General features: G+C 48.6%; 8 protein-coding genes across 8 annotated transcripts; 6 read left to right on the top strand and 2 right to left on the bottom strand.

The window, feature by feature from the left end:
• Window positions 1–1,232: 1,232 nt before the first annotated feature.
• On the top strand, window positions 1,233–2,273 carry KD926_002581 (class I SAM-dependent methyltransferase; the record flags this gene model as incomplete). Its single annotated transcript, XM_053094275.1, has 4 exons — window positions 1,233–1,285; window positions 1,337–1,447; window positions 1,544–1,794; window positions 1,864–2,273. 4 exons carry the CDS (start codon window positions 1,233–1,235, stop codon window positions 2,271–2,273), a joined length of 825 nt encoding a protein of 274 aa, XP_052950950.1.
• A 764-nt stretch (window positions 2,274–3,037) lies between these two features.
• Window positions 3,038–4,185, top strand: KD926_002580 (uncharacterized protein; the record flags this gene model as incomplete). Its single annotated transcript, XM_053094274.1, has 3 exons — window positions 3,038–3,257; window positions 3,313–3,772; window positions 3,861–4,185. The coding sequence occupies 3 exons, from the start codon at window positions 3,038–3,040 to the stop codon at window positions 4,183–4,185; spliced, it is 1,005 nt and encodes a 334-aa protein (XP_052950949.1).
• A 463-nt stretch (window positions 4,186–4,648) lies between these two features.
• On the bottom strand, window positions 4,649–5,636 carry KD926_002579 (fungal specific transcription factor domain-containing protein; the record flags this gene model as incomplete). Its single annotated transcript, XM_053094273.1, has 2 exons — window positions 4,649–5,031; window positions 5,258–5,636. The coding sequence occupies 2 exons, from the start codon at window positions 5,634–5,636 to the stop codon at window positions 4,649–4,651; spliced, it is 762 nt and encodes a 253-aa protein (XP_052950948.1).
• Window positions 5,637–6,902: 1,266 nt separating this feature from the next.
• KD926_002578 (tyrosinase family protein) lies at window positions 6,903–10,130 on the top strand (the record flags this gene model as incomplete). The annotated part of the gene is made up of 6 exons (XM_053094272.1): window positions 6,903–7,012; window positions 7,080–7,205; window positions 7,265–7,387; window positions 7,442–8,110; window positions 8,915–9,622; window positions 9,956–10,130. 6 exons carry the CDS (start codon window positions 6,903–6,905, stop codon window positions 10,128–10,130), a joined length of 1,911 nt encoding a protein of 636 aa, XP_052950947.1.
• Window positions 10,131–12,327: 2,197 nt separating this feature from the next.
• On the top strand, window positions 12,328–13,827 carry KD926_002577 (putative haloacid dehalogenase-like hydrolase; the record flags this gene model as incomplete). The annotated part of the gene is made up of 2 exons (XM_053094269.1): window positions 12,328–12,796; window positions 12,866–13,827. The coding sequence occupies 2 exons, from the start codon at window positions 12,328–12,330 to the stop codon at window positions 13,825–13,827; spliced, it is 1,431 nt and encodes a 476-aa protein (XP_052950946.1).
• A 2,869-nt stretch (window positions 13,828–16,696) lies between these two features.
• On the bottom strand, window positions 16,697–18,316 carry KD926_002576 (alpha-hydroxy acid oxidase; the record flags this gene model as incomplete). Its single annotated transcript, XM_053094268.1, has 9 exons — window positions 16,697–16,772; window positions 16,823–16,899; window positions 16,982–17,235; window positions 17,309–17,383; window positions 17,451–17,612; window positions 17,675–17,909; window positions 17,974–18,076; window positions 18,135–18,168; window positions 18,223–18,316. The coding sequence occupies 9 exons, from the start codon at window positions 18,314–18,316 to the stop codon at window positions 16,697–16,699; spliced, it is 1,110 nt and encodes a 369-aa protein (XP_052950945.1).
• A 966-nt stretch (window positions 18,317–19,282) lies between these two features.
• Window positions 19,283–20,643, top strand: KD926_002575 (NAD(P)/FAD-dependent oxidoreductase; the record flags this gene model as incomplete). Its single annotated transcript, XM_053094267.1, has 2 exons — window positions 19,283–20,391; window positions 20,460–20,643. The coding sequence occupies 2 exons, from the start codon at window positions 19,283–19,285 to the stop codon at window positions 20,641–20,643; spliced, it is 1,293 nt and encodes a 430-aa protein (XP_052950944.1).
• A 592-nt stretch (window positions 20,644–21,235) lies between these two features.
• KD926_002574 (thioesterase domain-containing protein) lies at window positions 21,236–22,019 on the top strand (the record flags this gene model as incomplete). Its single annotated transcript, XM_053094266.1, has 2 exons — window positions 21,236–21,497; window positions 21,562–22,019. 2 exons carry the CDS (start codon window positions 21,236–21,238, stop codon window positions 22,017–22,019), a joined length of 720 nt encoding a protein of 239 aa, XP_052950943.1.
• Window positions 22,020–22,331: the final 312 nt, after the last annotated feature.

Raw genomic sequence — 22,331 nt, 5'->3', positions numbered from 1 at the left:
GGTTGTGGTAAGTTTCTTTGTTTGGTGTGCTTGCGAGGCTGAACCGCCTGGACATGACCAACCTGTGGAGTCTTCTTACTAGTATCAGGAGCACGTGTTGTCAGTTTCCTAGGCCGACAGATGTGGCCTCTGACATTGATACTATGCAGTACAGCTGTAGCGCTGCCACACGCTGACACTCATCCTGATTGAGAGGCACTTGCAGCTTGTCTTCCACCTACGGATGGTGAACCTGCTTTCTCCGCGCCAGGTCGGACATACCATGCATGCTGCCGGGGATGCAGTGCTAGCGGGCAGGGTTACGCGATCGACCAATACGAGAATGCGCACGGTTCGTTGCAATCCATAGCTGATTCTGGCCAAAGCGTAAAAATTCGTTGACATCGCTTGCTAAAAAATATGCTTCAATTTCCAAATTCTTTCCTGTACGTAACCAGTATAGCCTAGTTTCGGTGTCGATTCCCCTTACTGCTTCTCTGATTTGCTGCTCGACTCGGCTACCAATGATTGACGCGTTTGCCTCGTTTGCAGTCTCGTGCCTTGTGACCAAATTGTCCACAACTGTTGCACTTAGCAGGGTAGGTACACAGCCTTGTCTAGTGCTGATTATACTGACCGCTTCAATACAAAGCATACCACCTAGGGTCTGCTTGAGGGTCTCAGAATTGCGCTCTTGCCGCGGCTCTGTTTACATTCCGCCAACCTGTGGAACTACAGTACCCTTTGTTTGTGGGGTGCTTGCTTCCAATACAGCCTTGCACTTATCATATAGCTGATGGGCCTCGAATGTTTGCTGACGCTGATCATGCCACTATAATTTCGGCCCGTACATTCTTTGGTTCCCGAACGATATCAAACGCGCCATTGCCTGCCGGGTCACTCTGGGCCGACACTTCCGCTCAGTAATTTGTTTGTCCACATCAGCCGATATCGTCTTGCGCTGGTATGGATTAGGGAAATTGGCGAGGCTGAAATGAATGGCTAATTTGATTGTTGGCTTTGTACATGCGTGTGGAAGTTGAAAGAAAGCACGGGGTTCCAGTAGCATGGAATAAGCCACCTGAGATGTGAAACCCAGAAAAGTCTGATCAACCAAGGGGCGAGTACCCCAACATCTTCCTCCTATTTATCTACCAGCTGCAATCCCTCGAAGCGTAGATAACACTCATCGAAGCATTTGCGAGAGAAGGAAACATCACTGAGACCGAGAACAATCCCCCAGCTCATCCAGTATGGCAGTCAAAGATGAATATGTCTTCCCACGCGATCATCTAGACAATAACCGGTAGGCAAGCTCAATCTATCTTTCCAAAATCATAGCCTAATTTACCAACAGGATCAATGTCCAACACTACTTTTGGACCAGGATGTATGGCTATCTTCTTCATCCGGATATTCCCACAACAAGCCCAACCCTAAAAATTGCAGACGTTGGAACCGGGACCGGGTACGTATGCAAGCCACTTTCAGGAGAAAGAAGAAAAAAATTTGAAAAAAAAAAAAAGAAAATTATGCGCAATTAAGAGCTTACAGCCAGTGGCAGGATCTGGTTGCTAGATCTGTGCGACCAACTACCGCATTCGGTGCAGCTCGATGGACTTGACATTTCGTTTCAGGCCGCTCCAGTCAAAGAGCGATTGCCCCCCAACATGGCGCTCCGACACTGGGATATTCGAACAGATCCCCCTGAAGAGCTGCTCGGGGTCTACGATGTCGTTCATATCCGTTTGTTCTCCTGGGTGTTGCTCGCTGACGAGCTACCTGCAGTTGCAGGCAGGCTTTTCAAGCTACTCAGTAAGTTAACGTTTTGCCATACGTTTGCATGGCCGCAAAAGGCCTTTGCTGAATAGAATTGCATTTTAGAGCCAGGCGGCTTCCTACAATGGACCGAAGCCGATTTCGGAAGCCGGCGCACGGTGAAGACTAGCCCAGCAAACAAATCAGATGCGACTGACCAGCTATGGAAGCTCATGGAGCGCGACGACGAAAGGATTCGTCCTAAATGGGCCCCCAGCATCCCTGCGTTGCTGCGGGATCAGGGGCTCGAAGATATCAAGGCCGACGTTAGAGATACGCCGCCTCACCTGCTTGGCCCCGTTCAGGACTGCATTCTGTTATCTGCGGAGACGATCATTCGGAGCGGCCTTTTTGACGACGCAGTCGCAAACAAACTCAAACACCTCTTAGCAGAGGCTGTCAAAGAGGCACGGCAGGGCACTTGCTGGGAGTTCACCAGGTGGACCGTCGTTGGGAAGAAGCCCGCCGCAGCGTAGGTGATGTACTTTTGTCACTCAAATTTGGTGCCTGATAGTAGCATCGGGTCTGTCGGTGGCCGAGTGGTGATATTGCGGGTGGGCATGTGTTTTGTGTGGAGAGGGACCTATACTAGAAGAAAGAGTACACAGATGAAACTTCAATTCTCTTTTTTTATATCTTTTACCGTGTTACAGCAGCAGTGAAAAGTATAATCCGCTATTTACTCCTTACGGATCTCTACTCTCGGGTGTTGAGCCGACGAGCTGACGAGTAGCCTGATGCATAGGTGGGCTTAGCAGGCTCCTTGGGGCTCTCGTCCTTCATCGGAATGTCGAACTAATGGTCCGCGCCATGTTGATCGGCGGGGAGAACGCAGCTACCTGCAGGAGCAACGACACATTCAGTCACCCAATATCCTTGCATGGACACCCGTAGACAGGAATGTAAGCCCCCTGTTCCCGTTCCCCTCCTACGTCCCCACGCCTCCCGGAATCCGGCTTCTAGTTTGATTTCCTGCGTCCGTGAGAGTAGCTCTTGTTGACCCCACTAACTTGTGCAACCGTCGTCATTTGGTGTAAGGCTCTGTTCTGATCCCCTTGCCTTGTGTACCAACCTATCAACCACGGAATAATAATACATGATGCATACACCAGCAGCCCGGGATGTAGGCTTATGGGGTCCAAATATGCTCACACAATATACTGGCAGTATCTTATAAGCGCTGGCCTGCATTGTCCTCGTTCCCGCTTTATCCCAAGACTCAAGCAGAGACCACGCCACCATGGAAGCAAAAGAACATGAGGACTTTACCCCAGGCTCCTTGGACGAGAGTCGACAGCCAAAAGTGTACATCACTGCGGGCGTTTTCATCGTGCTCAGCACATGTGCAGTGGCCCTGCGCTTCCTAGCCCGTCGTATCTCCCGTGTTCCCTGGCACCGCGACGATATCTTGATTCTCATTTCTTGGGTGTGGTTTATGGCCTTCGTCACGACTACTATAGGTATGCACGGCGCCTCTTTATCCCTCCATTCGCAGTCATTAACCTGGGCGGACAGCTGATGCCCGGTTCGCCGGCCTCGGTCTACACGAAGCCCGCGCTTTGGAAATCGATTCCGATATGCTAGCTCGCTGGGCGAAATACGTTCTGGCCATCGCGATGCTGTACCTGATAACAGTGGCGCTTCCAAAGTTTGCCATTCTAAGCATGTACTTCACCATCTTCCGCAGCAGCCGCATCTTTCGTATCACTTGTTATATCACCGGAGGGTTAGTAGCCGCCAACCTGATCGCATCCTGTGCTGTAGGCTTCGCCATCTGCGTTCCCCTCAAGTCTTTCTGGGATAAATCGATAGACGGCCGATGTCTCGACATCAACGAGTGGTTTCGCTGGACCCGAGTCGTGAATATCCTGACCGACATAATCCTCTTGATATTGCCGATCCCGCAAATATGGCGCCTGCAAATGTCAGTACGGCTTAAACTTGGCCTGCTACTAACGTTTTCACTAGGAGGCCTGTAAGTCAATGCATTCCCCCATAATGATCTTTCCACCACTCCTCCCGGAATTCTCTAGCCCTGACCTAACGCACCCATACTCAAACAGAGGCCTCGTTGCAGCCATTTCCAGCTACAGGGTGATCTCCACCACCAACGCAAGTCTTGACCCTACCTGGTCTGGCGCCGAAATCATGTTCTGGGCAATTATCGAATGTGGCATGTACCTGATCGCGCCTTGCTTGGTTTCGTACCAACCCTTGGTGAAGATTATGTGGCGAGGCGTCGTGGAATACGGGTCGCGGACTCAATTGCTCCAGTACTGGCGGACGGCTCGTGGGCATAACACCGTCAGCGACACGGCGTCTAAAGAGCACGGTGACACGGTTAGCTTGGTGCATATTGTTCGAAAGAGCTCGGGGGCGGGGCCCTAAGAGTATTTCGTAGATGGAAGTCGTACTTCGTTTTATACTGCTCTCTCTCTCTCCCCTTTTTCTTCTTTTTTCTCCAATTCATCCAGCTATAATTGGGTAGATTGTTCGCTATCTGCTAAGCCACTAAGTATGTAGTGGGTGTGTACCCTCAGGCAGTGTGAACATCAACAATCCTCGGAATGCTTCTTCCCCAAAACCAGCCGCTTGTAACCCTCTTTTTCTTATTCTCTCATGAGAAATATGAAAAGTATCAATGTTACGATAGATATGCCCATTTCGTAAATTGAGCAAGCTTCTCGTAGCGGACGTCCGAGGTCTATAAATATATTTATTCGTAGAGTAAAGAATACACTAAAATAAAGCTCTATCTATAGAACGCCAGAATAACAAACTCATTCGCTATAACAATAAAAAAAAGTCATGTCTGTACACGCTATTGATGTACTGGCGAAACATGAATCTGTCAGTACCTTTCGACATCAGGGTACTGCTCTTTTCTCCTCTTCTCATCCCGAATATTTTGATCATATTCGGGATGACTGACTGGTTCTTGAAGGATTCCTCGTTTGTGGTTATCCTGTAAGAACTTCAAAAATTCTAACGAGGTCTGAACATACTGCTGCACGCCCTCCTTGACATCAATTGTAGCTCCAGTCGTCCAGCTCAGCAGCAATGGCTCGATCAGAGGAGCATCCGTCACCGAAGGATGCGATGTGCCGACAGAAGTCATGAACCAGGCGTCTTTGCCCCGCTGGATAATACCCTCAACCAGTTCCTTGACGACGTCGAAGTGCAGCCGTCCAGTAAAGATGGTTACTTTTCGGGACCACGAGTCAGAATGTATAACTAGCGTCGGGACATCAGCCTCCACATCCAGATGCCTCATGCATCCTTGAGTGATTTAATAGATAGTGTGTGACCAACAACCTAGCTTGTAACGAGCTCAGTGTGACTTTGCTGGGCTCTTTCTGAAGCTCTTTTTGGGCCATGGTAAAAAATCGCACGCTGGCTACCCGATAATAATAATTCGTTATTGTTCTTCTAAGATGCACGCACCTAGCAGAGTACCCACAGAAAACGCTATTTTGTTTGGAGTAATGAGAACCGGTAGCCATCACCATGTATACCAGGGCTAAGTCATCCTGGTTTGGGTTAAAGGTTTCTTCGAGATTGTATATTTTTTCGTAGACAGCCAGCAAGCTCGGTTTATGCACAAAGCGAGATGTTGTCAAACCAAAGTCAAAATAATCGCGTATCAGGTCATCGGCAACGGATTTAGGCGGAAGTATGGAGGGGAGATTACCAGCGTTTGTCAATGGATAATCCGAAAAGTCCAACGGCATAGACGGTAAACTTGCTAGCCTTTGCTTAGCGAACTGAAGAAATGCAAATCCGGTCGCAAAGCCATGAAAGTGACCATATTGATCTTCTGGAGGAGTTTCGTCGGGCATGACCGGTCTCAGGGAGGTCTCGATCCCAGTCGAACCTTGCGGCAAGACTCGTTGTCCCGAGTCATCAGGAAGTTCATTTTTGTCAAGTATGAGCTGTTACACGGAGCAGAATCAAAGTTGTTGCTAGAGTGATCCGATGTAGTGGACATATAGCGACAAGTTTGCCTCTGCTGTTGACACCGAATGCACGGCATATGGCCCGAGCATCGTGTTTTCTTCCTGTCTCTCCCGTCAGTTTCACGTCTTGTTTGTAGGTTGATGCAGGTGGGTTCCAAACTCTCTGCAAGACATGCATGCATTCTTGTTTTTTGATAAAGCCCCATTTTGACTCTCCCTCGTCCTCGTCCTCGTCCTCTGAGCGCGTTTGCGGGGTACTGTGCCTCGGGATTTTGCCGTTGGAGAATAGTAGGGGACTATCCTTAACAACGGCGAGTCCATAATGTGATGTTATTCCCCGAAAACGCCTGGCTGGCAGAACAATAGAGTAGTCTTCCGCGAAAAGGAATTAATTTAGCATTAACCGACCCAACTTGTATGTTTTGACATCAGCATATTGGAAAGAGAAAATAGGAATTTACGCAAAAACGGCCTAGTTCAATTAGGTAGTTAGCTAGATATTTTGTTGGTAGATCATTGGCTTAGGCTGGATAGTTAAGTAATTTGGATGAAAGGGCATCTCATATCGCACGTTCACATGTAGGGTGCTTATCGAGTCGGCCTAGCGGTCTTTGAGCTGATAAATTTTCCCTGTCAAACGACTCTCTGGTCAGTTCGGGTAGCTCTTTCATCCCTGGCTTATATCCATCTTACTCTGGAAGAATTTAAGACTTCATTCAGGTTATCAACATTTATCAATCTTTCCATGGTGTTTGCCGTTCCAGAGAGACAGACTACATACTCCTTCTCATACAGCTCAATAGGTCTATGTAATATCACCGGAAAAAAAAAGGAACTTTGTCAAAACCTTGATCTGAAATTATGTTAACTTAATATGAAAGATGATTTGTTCTCCCGGCGTTTGATTACTACGATGGTCAACCAAGGCGTAACTAATGCCGCAACTCCTCGCATACTTAACCTTTGTGGCTCTGAGTCTAATGCACGTGATGGATTTGGGTGTTTATAAAAATCCTGATCTCCCCTTGAATTCCCCCCTTGATTCACTCCTTCCTCCCATTCCGCAACCTCGGTATTCCAGTTCGGATTGGACGAATTCATCAAGTCGTTCGCCCCTCACAGAGACGCTACAGTTCACAGTAGGTCGATATGTTTTACATTAGGCATCTGCCAAGCTTGCTGCTGGTTTCACTGAGCGTAGTCTGCGCGAACTGCGAGAATACGTGTAGCTCCAACAAAACGACTACAAGACAGGAATGGTACGTGCGCCCAAAATCTCACCAGTAGGTAAGTGAACTTCAATGACTAACTTTCAATACCCTCTAGGGGCACATTAAGCGCTAATCAGCGCACTAAATATATCAATGCTATCTGGTGTCTCAGAAATCGCGAAGCCGTCCTCCCGTCTTCCGATTACCCTGGGGTACGCGATCGTTTGGATGACTTTGTGGCGTTAGTACTAATGACCCTAATCCCATTGCATGAGCCAGTGGGCTAAACTCATCTACCAGAACTCATATAAACTATACAACACGCATTCATGACAATGGCGTTTTTCTTCCATGGCATCGACATTTTCTTTTTCTCTGGGAACGCACCTTGCAGAAAGAATGTGGCTACACCGGTGGCGTTCCGTAAGTTCCTAACTCCGGCCTTCTATCCCACCTCCTACTAATATCTTATCTCAGATACTGGGACTGGTCACTAGAGACTTCAGACCTCTCCAAAAGCCCAGTCTTTGACGGTAGCGCCACATCGCTATCGGGTTACGGCGTAAACGATCGTGCCACATGCCATGGCAACTGCAGCAGCCCTACAAGCACCGGTCGACGCTGCGTGACATCCGGCCCCTTCAAGGACTACCAAATACATTTAGGCCCGTTCAACAACACGTTCGATCCTCATCGGTCATTATGGCCTCCAGGATTCGATTACAATCCCAGGTGTCTCGAGCGCAACTTCAGTCCGGAGTATCTGGCAGAGTACGCCAACCAAACCTCTCTCGACAGCATGCGGAACGCGAAAGATATAAACGAGTTTCTGACCTTCATGAACCCGAGCCGCCTGGGCGCTAACGGCGCGCACAGTGCTGGACATTTCGCGGCAGGAGGTACCATGGCGGATCAGTATGCGTCGCCACAAGATCCGGCATTTATGCTTCATCATGGGATGGTGGACCGCATGTGGACCTTGTGGCAGGGTGATGTTATGGAGAATCGTCGCTACGCGCTTAACGGCACCGCGGTGATGCATGATGATCCGACAATGCCCCTAGTGACGCCTGACTTTGTCGTGGAGTTTGGGCCGTTGGACCAGCCGCGAGCTCTCAGGGATTTATTGGATCCGATGAGATATATGTATTGCTATCGCTATGATTGAACTAGTGATTTAATTGTCAGATAGAGCGCTAGTGGGCGGATTTGTGTTGTCTATTCTGTACACTCTGTACGCTCTGTTCTGGAGATTCCAAGGGGATTGACTGGTCATGGTCCTCGCATTCTCAATTATAATATACAAACTCGCATCTTTTTCTAGTCAACCCATATCCTTCCGTCGGAATTTGTTGTTTGTCAGATTCCATTTGGTCTTCATAAGCGTGACAATGAACTTTGAATAGATGCAGCCCTAATTTAAGTTCTGGATAAATTAGAGAAAGCAAAACAAAGAAAGGGGACCCATCGGCATGGTTAACAGAGCTTTATTCGGATACCACGGACAATTGATTCCACCACAAAGACTACATACTAATAGAGAAGAATAACCATTGGCTATAGCAACAATGCATGTATAAGAGATGGGAGTAGCCGCTGTGGACAATAAGATACAGGTTATTGCCTTGAAATATACCTTCTACACACTATGTGTCCTCCTTGACTAAACGGTCGATATGGAGGTATAAATACCGCTCCATCTGGAATCAGAGATTGTCATTCTCCTCATCACTTCGCGACAACCACCAGTATACAGAATTCAACCAACCAACCAAAAACCAAAAATTCCATATATAAATTCACTTTACACCGGCATCCACCGGCAAAATGTTGCCTTAGGTTGACCATATCCTATAGATGCGCCTAGTGTTCTCACACGGGTCCTGAATATCAATGCAGTGTGTGTGTCGTAGCACTCTACTGCAACGAATCACATGAAAGGGAACACAGACATGTGCATGAAGCACAGTGTCTGGAAATTCGTCAAATTTTCACAGACTACGAGTCAAAGAAACATCTACTCCCTGAAGCGGCGTTGGATGTTATCAATGGATGCAAGATGGAGACCAAGAATCGGTTTAATGACGAATACGGCGTCCACACTCATCTTGTCGATTACGTGTTCTCTCGGTGTGTCGTTCTATTCGTGGCCTGCAAGGCTAAGACCTTTAAAAGGGTTGAAAAAGAATGCAATCTCTTGGGCCATCTTTTCGAGAGGCTCTCTCGCCTCTATAATGTTCATGCTTTGAATCAAATACCTGATCTTCTGATCCATAATGATCGGCATGATTTGTTCTATGATTTTGTCAGACAGACGCTTCAGGGTGGTCGCAAGGTTTCTTCTGCATTTGATTCTAGGGAGGATGACGCTCTACAATACATTGACAACAGAGGAATCGACGCTCTCAATCCATTCCTCTGGTCGTATCTGGTATGTGATATAAAACCCTTTACGGGTCAGATTGCCGGTGGCCCCAATCTCAAGGAAGCGGCCAGCTGTACCAACCAAATAATTCAACATTTCAGCCGAATGTGGCTAGAGATTCCAGGTGCGCTGAAGATGATTGCTGACGACTACATGTCTGAGACTGGTTACTCTTATCGCGATGCAAAGATCAGAGAGCACCCTGCCCCTGGAGGAGATACACCATTCTCTTGGTGGGACTGCTGTTAACATACTTCTTTGCCGTAACTCTGAGGAATCACTGGCTGCTGGAATTATCGAAGTGTCATAATATTACTATGTTGTGTTCTGCCTCTGCTCTAACAATCCAGGCTCTTGGAAAATACTAATTACTATCACAGGGTTGAAGTTTACTGTGCTTGTACGTTTCCATAAGCATGTTATAGATCTTTTATCATATAAGAGGGATTTTATAAGAGAAACCACTATATCCGATAGTTATATTAACAACTAGAGATCAAGGTGCATTAAGACAATGATGATACTAGCTAGAGGTGCATGATCACTTAGAACCGCCTAACAAATAGGCCGGCCATATCCAATAATGCTACGCTTGCCAGACTTCGGATCTCGTACACTTCGCTCAGCGCTGCTCACGTCTACCTTTCCAGCACGTGCTCCTATGATGTCAACTACAACCCCGCACTTCAATCATCCCCTAACCCGTACTGCACGATCAAGTGCCAAATGGCCAATGACTAAGAAAAACCCCCAAGTAGTTAGTAAATCTAATCAATGTTTTGCCTTGGTCCAAGATCCCTGGCATATGAAGGTGGATCTTGAAATATAACTATAGTAAAAGAGGATATGATATTGTCGATCATCATATGAGATCAGCGAACCAGCCGGTCACTCGCATTGTTAGCTTACTATGGATTTGTGCAGAAATGCTCTGGTTGGGTGCATCTGGCATCACCAACAAGGATGGATGGCAGAATAGGATCTGAGCGCTATTAACAGGGAAAATATTTGCTTATTTTGGCGATGGCCTATGGTTTCAGGTATTTATAAAGCAAAGCCTACATTGAGTATAGATACGGAGTATACAAATAGTAGAAAACAGTGGGAGAAGCTCGAACATACAGAGTGAATTTATAGGGGCATGGGCTAACTGCGGGGGGTACGGAGTAGATCTGCGCGAGAACTGAGAATTCTGAAGTCTGAACACACTATCTCCAGCTGTGCGGGGTTGCAGTGGTATGTTTCACATGCATTGAGATCAACACTGAACTACTGAGTATGTAGAGGTGCAGATACATTTTGAGAAAACGGGCAGATTGACAGCAAGACACGTACAGTAGAAAGCATCTACAGATAGAAGCGGGTAGTTCCGGCCTGATAAAAGTGGCAGAAAACGGCACGGCGGGCGGAACAGGTATTGATCCGGCATGATTCCAAGTTCCAAAGAGATCTTCAGTGAAACAAGAATTGTTGCTGAAGAAACCAACACTCTTAGCACCAGAACATTGTGTTTTATTGGAACCAAGCCACCTTCCGTTCCGTCTAAAAAAATGTTGAACCTCGCGCGGTTGCCGCTCCGTGAAGCAGCATATCTCAACCGGCCAAGGACAGGATACTTGGTCTTGATTTGCGTCATTACGGGGCTGTTGGATAATCAGACCAGGCCAATAGGCGCCAACTCGACGAAAAATCCCCGGGCGCTTTGCCGTAAAGAAATCGGCTCGCCCGAAGGGAAGATCAAATCATGGTGTCTCAGGATGGCTGCGGACTGCACATACGGTGGATCAGAACCCACCGAAATATCCACCCAAAACTCTCGGGTGCGCTGCATTCGGCAACCCGCGGGGAATGGGAATGACGAAGGGGGCCGCCTGCTACGTCGCTTGCTGTGGTCGTTGTGTATTCGATTCGTCTCTCCAGCTCGAAACGGGCATGTTATCCAGAGAAGCAGACACCGGCGACTGTAGCGAAAAGGTCGAGGTTGGCCGGAAACAGCGAAAGGCGAAGATCTGTCTTAGGATCTTAGCCCAAACACCGGATGCTTAGATTAAATCTGCAGTGCTCAGTAGCGACGCTAGTGGCCACCGGCGTGTCGCTGGTGCGATATTAACTCCTGGTCGTGACGTCATTATCTCCCTAGCTCTGTTATATTTTGGTTTTTTTATTATTTCTGCGTCTTTTTTTGGTTCTCGGTCTGCTCCCTAGGGAATCAAGCGATGGCTTCATGAGACGGTGTAGCAGGTTATGCGAGATCAGAGAGGGCTTCATCGGTTCCGTATTTACAGATAATCGTTGACACTAAAGTGCAGATTGCAATAGCGGCGTGCGGTTGCCGTTTATCAGGCCGTTCGAAGTCCTTTCGGTTAAGCAAAGTGGCTTAACTTAATTTAACGTTCCTCGAATCGCTGTTCATGCTGAGCCTGCACATCTGGCGGAAGCCCAGTAGCCGGCAATCATAGATTCATCTCGTGAACTATATTCAGTACACCGTACAGAGTCCACGAGGCGGCCCTCGAGCAATTCGAGACCCCTCTATTCCAGGAAAGCGATAGTTATCCAAACCGCCCTTGAAGCCTTGACCTACGCAACTGCGCGATGACGGTATGGTGCGTCTTCCAGACAGACTAGCTGCCACCCAGGCCAGTCAAGAGTGACAACTGGACGGAGCACGCTGGTCCCTGGATCCATCGACCGGGACTCCCTCTTCCGGCAACCGATCTACGGTCCATTATTCACCACTTTTGGTATAAGTTTATGGTGCGATTCTGGTTGCCCCTCCTCAATCTGCCCCTCATTAATCCCTCAAGTCGTCATTCCGGTTTCTCGAGAGTTTCCTTAAATCCCGTCCCCTTCCCCAGGAGCTCTGTAGTTGAGAGAGTTCTCAACGTCTACAATCACCAACTTCCCGAATACCCTCCTATCTCTCAACTCCTTCACCATGCCCCGCATCGACGAACATGCGGTGGATTCCACCCAGAACCTCGTGCCTCCCTACGCGGAGGGTCAGAAGCGCGACAGATGGTCTCGCCCTTCCATCCCCCGGGATCCCGCCAAGATCGTCGAGGTCCCCTCGACCCGCGATGCCATCAGCGATGCCTCTGCCCTGATGCACAACCTGAGCTTCGCGCCGTCCATGAAGGACCGTCGGGGCTCGCGGAATTCCTTCAGCACTTCCTTGCCCATTCCCCGGTCGCCGCGTCTCTCGCGGCTGTCAACGGCCTCCCGGCCCAGCACGGTGAAGCGGGACATCCTCGCTTCCCAGATCCAGGATCTCCACAAGGACAAGGTCGAGAAGGTGAAGAACATGGCTTTCGCTTTCGACATTGACGGTGTCCTGGTCCACGGCAGCAACCCCATCCAAGAAGGAAAGGACGTTCTCAAGATCCTGAATGGTGACAACGAGCTCGGTATGTTCCTTTCCCACTCAGATTCATTATAAAAAAAAAAGAAAAAAACCTCACTAACATCAACCTAAGGCATCCAATTCCCCTACATCCTGTTGACCAACGGCGGTGGAAAGACCGAGGAGGCTCGTTGCCAACAGCTCTCGGAGATCCTGGAACAGCCCATCTCCACGGACCAGTTCATTCAATCGCACACCCCCATGCAGGCTCTTTCCGAATACTACGAAACCGTGCTGGTTTGCGGTGGCGAGGGCTACAAGATCCGGGAAGTTGCCCAACAATACGGCTTCAAGAACGTGATTCACCCCAAGGACATTCTCGCCTGGGACCCTACCATCTCGCCATGCCGCGTCTTCACGGACGAGGAGCGCAAGCACGCCCAGCCCCGCGACTTCTCCAAGGTCCAGTTCGACGCCATCCTGTGCTTTGCTGAATCCTTCGACGCCATGACCGACCTGCAGATCATCAACGACCTGCTCATGTCGGACAACGGCCGTCTCCTCACCCGCGGCCCCAAGGGCGCCGAGCACATCCCCATCTACTTCTCGCAGGGTGACTTGCTCTGCCCCACGGAGCACAAGGGCCCCCCTCGTCTCCACCTGGGTGCCTTCCGTCTGGCCGTCGAGGCCCAATACAAGGCCACTAGTGGCCAGGACCTGGAGCGTGTGCTCTACGGTAAGCCCGAGCGGGCTACTTACATCTACGCCGACGAGGTCATGAAGTCGTGGATGGAGGAGATCCACCAGCAGAACAAGTTGCCCAAGAACATCTACATGGTCGGAGACAACCCCGCCTCCGACATCATTGGTGGTAACCTTTACGGCTGGAACACCTGTCTGGTCCGAACGGGTGTCTTCCAGGGCGGCGAGAACGATGAGCAAAACCCCGCCAACTTCGGCGTCTTCCCCAACGTAATGCATGCTGTTAAGTCGGCCATCCGCAAGGAGCTGGGCGACGACTTCGGCTTCAAGTGGGAGCCCAAGATCAGCAACCCTGTCTTGCATGGCGAGTCCTCCGCGTCCGCTATTGAGTAAATCGGAAACTAGTTGGTGAAAAGTATGCAGCCTTCTTGGGGTATTACCGGCTAGTATCTACATGCAAGGACCTGCGATACTTTGTTGATTGTTGAAGGTCTAACGACTACACGAGATATCCTAAAACTTCGAGGGAAAATAAGAAGTTACGAACATTGGGTCTGGAATTTACGTTATAGATAGAATTGCATATTTTTATTTTCTTTGTTCACCCAAATATCTTCTCAGTAGAAATTAAAATGTAGAATACGAGGTCACACCATCTTTTGCTGCTGCCTTAGGTGTCTGGTTACTTCAGGACTAGCGCATGTAACCTGGTCCACAGTCGGGCCACGTATCCCCGTGTTTGGCGTCTTTTTTCTGCCGCAAATGACACGCCCACCTCATCTACCACTACGCACCTGTAAATTGTGACGGTCTACAAAGGAGCTTAGTAAACGACAAGTTTGTTTATGACTCGTAGTCAAAGAATTTTCCCATGGAGAAGAAAGGCTATCTAGGATTGAGGATCTAGAGCCTCTATATACTCCCTGAGGCGACGCCTCAGGCAGGAATGCCTGCAGGACATCCAGGAAGGTTCATGGATGCCTACCGGAGGGTCCCTCGATCCTATACTAACTAACCGGAACGTTCCTCTGGAACGTTCCTCCGTACCGGGAAGTTCCCTAGCTCAGGAGGTGACATAAATCAGCATGAAATATGAATCTTTAAGCTATCTATGAGCAATTTATATCTTTCTCACCCAAAGGAGGTCGTGGTGTATGGAAATCAGCCCAGCATGGCCTCGTATCAGGTCTGCTTAAAGGAACTTTGCAGGCCTTACAGCAATATACTGTGTGAAATTGCTTTGGAACAGTATAACCTTGAGCCTTCGCTCTTTGCACCTGTATAGCACAGAAATGGCACCATTTGCGAGGGTGCATCCTTTCAACCTCATGATTACCATCATGCGATGGTTGGACTAAGCTATGTCTTCGCTTTCTTTTCAGTGATTCCTCTGATGCTTGTTTGAATAGCTCTCTATAAAGAGCTTTCCGAAATTCAAGATGAGTAATCTCCTTTATACCTTGCTCTCTGTAAGCCATCTTTGCAATTTAATAAGCATTGATAATAGCTACATCAAGGGTCCAAAAGAATATAGGCCACCAGGAGCGTAAGCATCTTTGGTGAGTTTCATATATAGATTAGGGTTGCAAGAAATGTCTTGATCTCCGAAGCTGTAGTGTCATGCCATTCTCATCCAGACTGGCCCGCATTCTTAGCCTTCGCATATTTGTTGGTGTTGGATGATAATGATGTAATCAGTTCTTCCGATAAAGATAAAGAGAATAGGCTGTATGGGCATTCAATATTTACTCTATCTGGCAATTTGATCGTAGGAGGGAAGGCTTCAGCCATTTCAAGAGGCTCAAACAGAACATCTTGGTACTGTCACGGGCTTGGCAGTGGGTAGGTGCGCTTCTACCCGCCAAGACCGTTTAGTAGGTTTGTTGGACGTTTTACCAACTGAGCTACTAAAAAGACCAGAATACCAAGTCGAAGACTTGGTATGCGCATCGCTCTATATAGTAAGCCTTGGTCAGTTCGTCACAGGTACTGGGGTATCTCGCGAAGTATTTGCGTTAGATTTTGCTTTGCTTCTTCCATCTTTGAAACAGGAGGAGTTGGAAAAGCACTAGATAGAGCAATAGAGGAGCTATACAATAGGGGTTCTTCAACCTCTTTCAGAGGCAGACCCCAGGAATCCATGATGTATGAAGACGCGATTACCACGCGTAAGGCGCGTTCTAGTTCATAGAATAAACATGCGTGCGAATATGAGAATACGAGACTATTCCTAATTCGTATGGATACGGTGAAGCTACCTGACCAATAGAGCTACATAATTCAAAATTACCGCTAGTCATGACTAGCGCTGCCAGGCAAAGGGATACGGACTACGGAGTACTACACCGGAGATGCCCAGTCGTCAATCGGGAAAAATTGGAAGGAAATTACCGAGGATTCAATTGGTCTAGCGAGGGGTGTTTACTTTCGCTTACGGTCAATTGGATTGTCTGTTACGCTCCATAACTCGCCAGGATGGCTGTTACGTGCAGATGTGTCTGTGCGCTTATCGATAAGCGTTATACTGGGATAACAAGGCATGAATGTCATCAGAGGCGTACATAATAATACCCCGTAACTTGGTTAGAGAAAAGCAAGGGCTAGCAGGTAGATATTGAGTGTGGTCATAGAATAGTCATCTAGGATCTAACAAGAACAATTGCCATGTTTCTACAAGTTAACTACTAGGAACTAATTGCATCATGGTGACATTAAAGATATATATCTATCATGGCAATGGGAAAGAAAACGACAACTAACTAAAATTCGGTTATACTGTACTCCGTAGATGAGTAGATAGATACGTAGCTGAGTGTTATTATTTGCTAATTCACCTATTCAAATGGTCTATCTACTCCGTAGAATGTTCTTCGCCCGACTCTCTTCTAAGTTCACACAGTGGCCTGTTCCAGAGGCTGCGGTGTGTTTTCTACGGACCACAGCAGACCGGCCCGGTGTGAGCTCCTGCCCAATCGGGTATAGCTGGTCCACCAATTCCAGCCCCTAACCTCTTCCGGCGGTTTCTGCCTGGGGGCCTTGCAGCTGCGCAATGCTTGGCACATTCCGCCTGAGGCATCTGAAACAGGCTCAATCTGGCTTCAATTCCCTGGGTGTTCATCCTCGATTCATGTAGAACAAAATTGACATTTTCGCACTCGAATAGATATCTAGAAACAATTCACAAACAAAACAAGCTAATTACAGTCACAGAGAAATCTAATCACTTTGTACGGTCTCTCTGGTCTCCAAGTCAATACACCCCTTACAGACGCGCAAGTACCCGGTCGGCTTGAAGCACGGAGATATGACTTCGTCGAATGTCATCGATCGTGCGACATCTAGAAACCATTAGCAAGAATTTCGCAAGGTAGGGAAAATGTGAACATACCCAGCCAAAGCCATCGTTGTCTTCAACTCGCGATGAAGAAGCTTCATGGCCAACTCGACGCCATTCTGGCCGTCATACTATAAATCAAAGCACGTTGTTAGCCCAAGCCCTATCCTTCTCACATATCCAACACAGAAGAAGAGTTTATAGAATCCTTACAGCAAGACCCCAAATAGGAACCCTCCCGACAAAGCAATGCTGCGCACCCAGCGCCAGGGCTTTGAAAATATCAGACCCTCGTCGAATGCCACCTTCGAGGGCAATCTGGATCTTGCCCCGAGCGATGGGCTCGCATTCTCGGAGGGCGTCGATCGCTGCGGGTGCGCCGTCGAGTTGTCGACCGCCGTGGTTGGAGATGACGACGCCGTCGGCACCGTATTCGATTGCTAGCTCTACGTCTTCTTTTGTGGTGACTGGTTGCGTTGGGGGTTAGATTTGGTCTGGTGTGGTTGGGTAGGTATCAATGGGGAGAGGCCGTTAACTTACTGCCCTTGAGCCAGATTGGCAGGGTGGTGTTTTCCCGGAGCCAGGGGATGAACTCGCGCCATTCCATGCTGGAGTCTGGATTTGCATCTCCGTTAGGAAGAGTGGGCGAGATTGGAGGTTTTATATGAGTGAGTGAACATACCGTAAGATGTGCCACCACCGCCGCCAAAGAAACTGTCTCCGCCGAAGTTGAGGTTCGGCCAGGACATGTGCTCCGGAAGCACGAACTCATTGCGGGACTCGTTCAGGCGCTGACCGATGAGCGGGAAGTCGACAGAGAGAAAGAAAGCCTTGTAACCGGCCGCTTTGGAGAGGTTAGCGTCGATTCTGATAGTTACAGCAGTCGTTTGAGTAGTGTGTCCTCACCCTCGGCGCGTCTCAATAACTTCAGCGCAAATGATCGGTCTCTCAGAATACACATCTGAATCGCATATGGATTCTCTTGGCCTTGCTCGATGACCTCTTCCATAGAGACCGTGGAGTAGGACGACAAAATCATGCCCAAGTTGGTGCTGGCTGCCGCACGAGACGTAGCAAGTTCACCATCAGGGTGAGCGAGTTTTTGCATCCCAGTCGGGCTGAAACCAAGCGGGAATGATACCTACAGACACAATTCGAGGTTATTAAAAGATCCGTTGATTTCTTGCAACAAAGATGTTGCATACCTTGTTGCCGAAGAGAGTAGTCGAAGTGTCAATGTCGTCGACATTTACCATCACTCGCGGCCGAATCTTGTAATGGTCGAATGCGGATTCATTCTCTTTCAGCCTGTGAAACGCCCAATTAGAGTTATGTCAAAAAGCTGGGGAAGAAAGCATAATCATACGTGACCATATCCATTGATCCATCGTCGTGAAAGTCTGATTCCTGTCAGCTGTTCGCTCTTTGTTGAACTCAATTAATGGTCCACTGACCCCTGTATGCCTTCGGAAGCTTCTTATTGCCAGCCTCTCTCAAGTCCTTGATACAGAAGACATGCTTGTCAAGTGCTGGTGGACGGTTGGCCATGTTGAATTGAGTGTGTGTTTTAAAAAGGGTAGAAGAGTTATGAGTGTATAGAGGTAGAAGAATGTAAATGAGGTTATAGTTTGACGTGCAGAATAGTCACTCACCGTGTCAATACCGCCTTATATAGACATCCGGCTACAAACGCATCCCAAAGCCCGGAATCCGGCACGGCAAAATTAACCTTTGAATTGCATGATATTTCCTTGATTTACACGAAGTGGCATCTACGGGAAAGGGATCCCATCATAGAAATGACAATGAGGCCGATAGGATGGCGCAATGTCATAGAGTCGGTAGGCAGTCATCGAGGCCCCCCAGATCGACCCTGACCCATCCTTCGATCCAGAACGTCTGAGTCAGATAATGTTCAGGCTAGGCTGAAAAGTATGGCCTGAGATCTTGCGCAGGTCCCATCAACGAATCCATTCCGCTAGCCACGTTTTGATTTCCTAGATAGCCCTAATTATGCCACGGGGATCACTCAAGTGGAGCAGGATGCACTCAGCTGCTAAAGATGGTTTGAAGGACTGAAGCTTGGCTTACTTCTCTGTAGTGCGTCCGGTGGGACCAATGGCGGTGCTTTGTGGGGGCTCACGCGAACGAAGGTTGCTTTATTTGGGATATTAATACGAGGAAAAAAGGATTCGTTTGCTCTACTGCATCAACGAATTCCTATGCTAATTTAGACAGGGAATTTTGGCAAAATGTGTAACGTGGCGTGACATGGGTCTTAAAATGACGAGAGACGGACTCGCGTAGACATCCCGCATCCCGCCGATGAGGCTGTGCTGGTATTGAGATAACTGAACATAGATTTTCCTTTGGTTGATGATTATAACATGGGGTGATTTATCTATCGTCAATTAAATACCCTGTGCAGCGAGATAGTATCGAAGGGATCGACTTTGTCATTTTTCCTCAAGTCAACTCTCGTGTCTGACATTTTCCACATTCTCCTCTCTCAAGATGACCTCGAATATTCCCCACGCGAGACCGACAAAAAGGTCAGACAAAATTGTCATTATCGGCGCCGGGCTATTTGGACTGACGGCTGCGTTGGAGCTGCGTAAACGAGGATATGAGCACATCACTGTCTTAGACCGGACACTTCCACCGGCTCCCGACGCCTCGAGTTATGATACATCACGTCTCATCCGTCCGGATTACGCGGATCCCTTCTACTCCAAAATTGCCTACGAGGCAATGGAAAAATGGCAAACCGAATGGAGTCAATACTTCAACAAAAGTGGCTTGGCCATAGTAGCCCATTCAGAATCCCATCCCTACATCGACGGATGTAAAAACACGTTGACTCAGCTCGGAAAGGACCTCAACGCATTCAACAGCTCCGACGACGTACGGAGACATTTCCCCGACTTTACTGGTGGCTCCGTCTGCGGGTACGAGAACAATGACGCCGGCTGGGTCGATGCTGCAGCTGTGATGAAGGATCTGGCGTATCAGTGCATTTCAGCCGGTGTCTCCTTCATCTCAGGACCGAAGGGAACTGTGTCATCGCTCGTCGTGACCGACGGCCAGATCACCAGCGTCCGAGACATCACGGGGGGATACCTGGCCTGCGACAGAGCCATCCTGGCGACGGGGTCGTGGACAAATTATCTTCTCGACTTGCAAGGCTCCGCCGTCTCTGCGTGTCAGCCCGTCGGATATATCCAGTTATCCCCGGAAGAGGCAAAGGAGGTGGCTGCCTCGCCGGTGGTTTTAGACTTTACGTCCGGATTCTTGGTCTTTCCGCCCACGGCGGACCATGTTTTGAAGGTGATGCGTCACGGATATGGCTACGAGACGTCCTACGCTATCTCCGCCCATGGCTCGCATGGAGGGAGTATTTCTGGTCCGAGGCTGATCCCGCGCCGCACGAAGGGGCAGTACATTCCCCCGGAGGCGGATGAGGCCCTACGCGCTGGCTTAGAGCGATATCTGCCTCAGTTCAAAGACCGACCGTGGGCTAAGAAGGCTCTTTGTTGGTATACCGACACGGTTGATGGCAATTTTATTATTGGACATCATCCAAAGATATCGAATTTGTTCCTGGCCACAGGCGGAAGCGGACAGTAAGTTGTCGCAAAGTTTTCATTTTTCTCTATTACAGGAATATATATCGCTAACAATCCATTTTAAGTGCCTTTAAGTTTCTCCCAGTGCTCGGAAAGTATGTTGTCGATGGTCTTGAGAATGCTCTACCCGACGCTCAGCGTCAACGTTGGGCCTTCAAGCCGTCGGATAAACCCATGTCCAAAGGAGACGGGAGTAGGGCCGGGCCGCCAAGGCGTGTTTTGACTGCTAGCGAGCAGGCAAGACTCTAGGAGTAATCAGTCGGTCTAGTTTTAAACATGGCGATGGTTAGAATAGTCCGAAATAAATTTAAAGCCTATAAATTAGCCCGCGATACGAGAAAACCAGATCTGTATTTCCTTGATTGGACTAAGATTTTGCTGTTTTGCCACATGGTCTCACTGCATAGAGAAATTTATTGCTTTTTTAATGACACGTCTTGATGATAATTTTTCCTCGGATCATGTCATGATAAGAGTTTATAACGGTCCTAATTACAATCCTCAGATGTCGTATCAAATGTAGGGTCTCGTTTGCTCATGGAAGATGGTCGTGGCACTGCATAACAAAGTAGCCCCCGCAATCAAGAAAATGCAATGAGCAGGTAGAAATTTAATACCAATCTGACTCAGGGAATATGCACGATCCGCAGCTAGTAACAATGCTCCTATGCGTTCCGCTCAGCTGGATCTCATTGCGTAACAACTTGTTCTCCCCGATGGCAAGATACTGTACAGGCACAGGGTATCCTTACCATCTCTGTGCTATAAGATGGCACCAACGGGACGACCGGGCTTTCATTTTCCAACCGATTAACATCATTCAGATTAATTGCCTATCAATATGGACCAAACTCAGAACCCGAGCCAGATCCAGCCCGGCCCAGGACTCAATGATCCTGCTATCCCATTGATTCTGTTTCACGATGCTGGTGGCACAGTCTTCCCGTACTTCTGTCTCGGGGATATCAAACGACCACTATTCGGTATTAAGAACCCGCGATTCGAGCGAGGAGGTAATTGGGAGCATGGTCTGCGCCAGATGGGTGTCGTATACACACACCTTGTCAGATCTGCCGTCGCTTCCGGCAAGATCATTCTCGGAGGTATGCGTCCCACTCCGTAACCTTCGGGAAATAGAACTCCAGCTGAACTGAATTCACCTACCAGGATGGTCTCTGGGCGGATGCATCGCTGTGGAAGTCGCATCGCGACTCATGAAATTACCCCAATACACAGTCCAGGGTGTCGTGTTGATTGACAGCGTCTATCCCACCCCTACCGTCACGACACATTACCCACGCACCCTCCCCGAAGTCGTCGCAAGCTTCCAGCTCCCCGAGCAAATGTCAGACGCGCGGCGTGGCCAGGCGCAACAATGTATCCTGGCCGCGCACGAGATGCAGCGTGACTGGCGTCCGCCGGCATTCTCGGAACGACCTCCCCCGGCTGTCTTGATCAAAGCGGCGGATCCGGTTCATGAGAATGCTGAGCACTCGCTGCATTACTTTGATCGGGTCAGGGACTGGGAGTATCTGGGTTGGGAGGACTATGATACGAGCTTTATCGTGGCCACGATGGATACTCCGGGGAATCATTTTACGATCTTTGATGACCCGAATGTATAGTGTTTTTTCTTCGTATCCTGGGTTGGATGATTTGCTAATGGGCTCGATAGGCCGAACATACGACGAACAAAATTCGTGAAGCGTGCTCTTTATTGACCGAGCCCCATCCATAGGGTATATTGGATTTGCACTGGCATCGGAATGGATGGGGATACGATGGTTGAGGAAGCGACCTGTATACAGTTCAAACTTTATTCAGCATCTAATTTATCAACTGCATTTATCAGTATTAATAATTCTGCGAACACTGTGTAACAATCGAGTAAGATCGACTTGCCTTGATGATCAAAAACCGTTCCCGATGGAGTGGTG

Source organism: Aspergillus affinis, assembly GCF_023601865.1.
Source record: "Aspergillus affinis strain CMG 70 chromosome Unknown NODE_156_length_72552_cov_88_431238, whole genome shotgun sequence".
Taxonomy (NCBI): domain Eukaryota; kingdom Fungi; phylum Ascomycota; class Eurotiomycetes; order Eurotiales; family Aspergillaceae; genus Aspergillus; species Aspergillus affinis.
Note: the sequence above shows the minus strand (reverse complement) of the source record. Positions and strands in the feature narration are given on the sequence as shown.